This window comes from Sclerotinia sclerotiorum, genomic scaffold (assembly GCF_000146945.2).
Source record: "Sclerotinia sclerotiorum 1980 UF-70 scaffold_7 genomic scaffold, whole genome shotgun sequence".
In the NCBI taxonomy this organism is placed as follows: domain Eukaryota; kingdom Fungi; phylum Ascomycota; class Leotiomycetes; order Helotiales; family Sclerotiniaceae; genus Sclerotinia; species Sclerotinia sclerotiorum.
Genome location: NW_001820829.1, coordinates 1,057,331 through 1,058,735, shown reverse-complemented (window position 1 = coordinate 1,058,735; position 1,405 = coordinate 1,057,331). Strand labels below are relative to the sequence as shown.

The 1,405-nt window shown below is 42.4% G+C and overlaps 1 protein-coding gene across 1 annotated transcript; it reads left to right on the top strand.

Annotated features, from left to right (window-relative positions):
• Positions 1-97: 97 nt before the first annotated feature.
• SS1G_05992 (hypothetical protein) lies at positions 98-1,306 on the top strand (the record flags this gene model as incomplete). Its single annotated transcript, XM_001593020.1, has 1 exon — positions 98-1,306. The coding sequence occupies one exon, from the start codon at positions 98-100 to the stop codon at positions 1,304-1,306; it is 1,209 nt and encodes a 402-aa protein (XP_001593070.1).
• Positions 1,307-1,405: the final 99 nt, after the last annotated feature.

Genomic DNA, 1,405 nt, shown 5'->3' with positions numbered 1-1,405 from the left:
GCCATACAATGTCATCGAGGGTGGTGGATTGGATAACACTGTACCAGACAACGATACCAGCACAATCGTTGTCAGGCCAAAGTTCTATCTGATAATAATGGCAAGGAAAAGATCAGTCAACCTCTGCAAAACTCTGATATCAGCTGCAATCCTCAATTATCCGCCTCCAACGTTAATTGGATTTGAACTGGAGGAAAAGGAGGGAAATGACAATTCATCTTCACAACACGTACAAGACACCTTGAATTTTCTTAATGGAAAGGAAGTGCATGATGATGATATAGTATTGATATTAGATGAGGATACCTGGCTCCAACTCCCAGTCGAGATAATCATCAGCAGATTCCTACGCAATACACGGGATTCTAACGCCTCACTTCTCAAAAAGTATGGACGAGTTGATATAAATAATAGCATGGTCGATAGAGCTAGCTCAAAACAGCCCCGTCCTCAAAAATACACACAAAAAGTCCTCTTCGCAGCTCAAAAGGAATGCAGCATTAGAGACGGTCCAGCCGAACTAGCTTGCTACGCAAATAATATACCGCAATCAACGTTACCGAAAAACAATTATGAAAGCAAAACAGATAGGTACGAAGGGGGCATATACTGTCGCCCGAGATTTATAGAGGGAGCGTTAGCGGTAGGGAAGGCGGAAGATGTACGGAGAGTTTGGAAGAAAGCCGAGGAATTGACCCGGCTACAATACAAGAGTAAAGAGGACACATCGGTTCAAAAAGTCTTTGCGCAAATCTTTGGAGAACAGGAATGGAATCGAAGTCAGAGCAGGAAAGCATCATCTTCAAAATTTCGCATCTGGCTCGAGGCTAAATTTGGATACGGTGTTGGTGTTGATGCTCCTGCAGCGAATAATATAATGTTTAAACCAGAAGGTCCAAGCGAAAACTATGAATTTGGTATTGGGCTCGATTATGCATCTGGGGTTTTCCAAACAATGCAGAAATCAAGTGATGATTTGAAGTTTGTTCGGTATGGGGACAAGCAGGAAAAGGGGATTGTGAGAATGAGGGGGTTAATCCAGGGTCAAATCGAAAACTCTGGGATATTACCCGCAGAGTTGAAGGTCATTGAAGGACCGCTTGAGCTGTGTGGAGATGGAGATGTGCATAAAGAAGGAGAGATGACCGATATTGGGATAGAAAATGCCCTGATGGATGCAAAAAAGCAAAACATAACTTGGATAGATGTGGAATTGGGCACAAATATAAAAGTTCCAGGGACCTCAGTACCCGCGTCCCTAAATTTTAATTTCCATGGCAAAGATATACGCGAAGGCGAAAAATAAAAAAAGGAATTGTGGGGAAATATGTGGTGGAGTAGATGGGATAAATTGCTTTTAAGAGAATGTACTCCTCTTATCTGTAGCTGAACAGGCTTGAAGAAT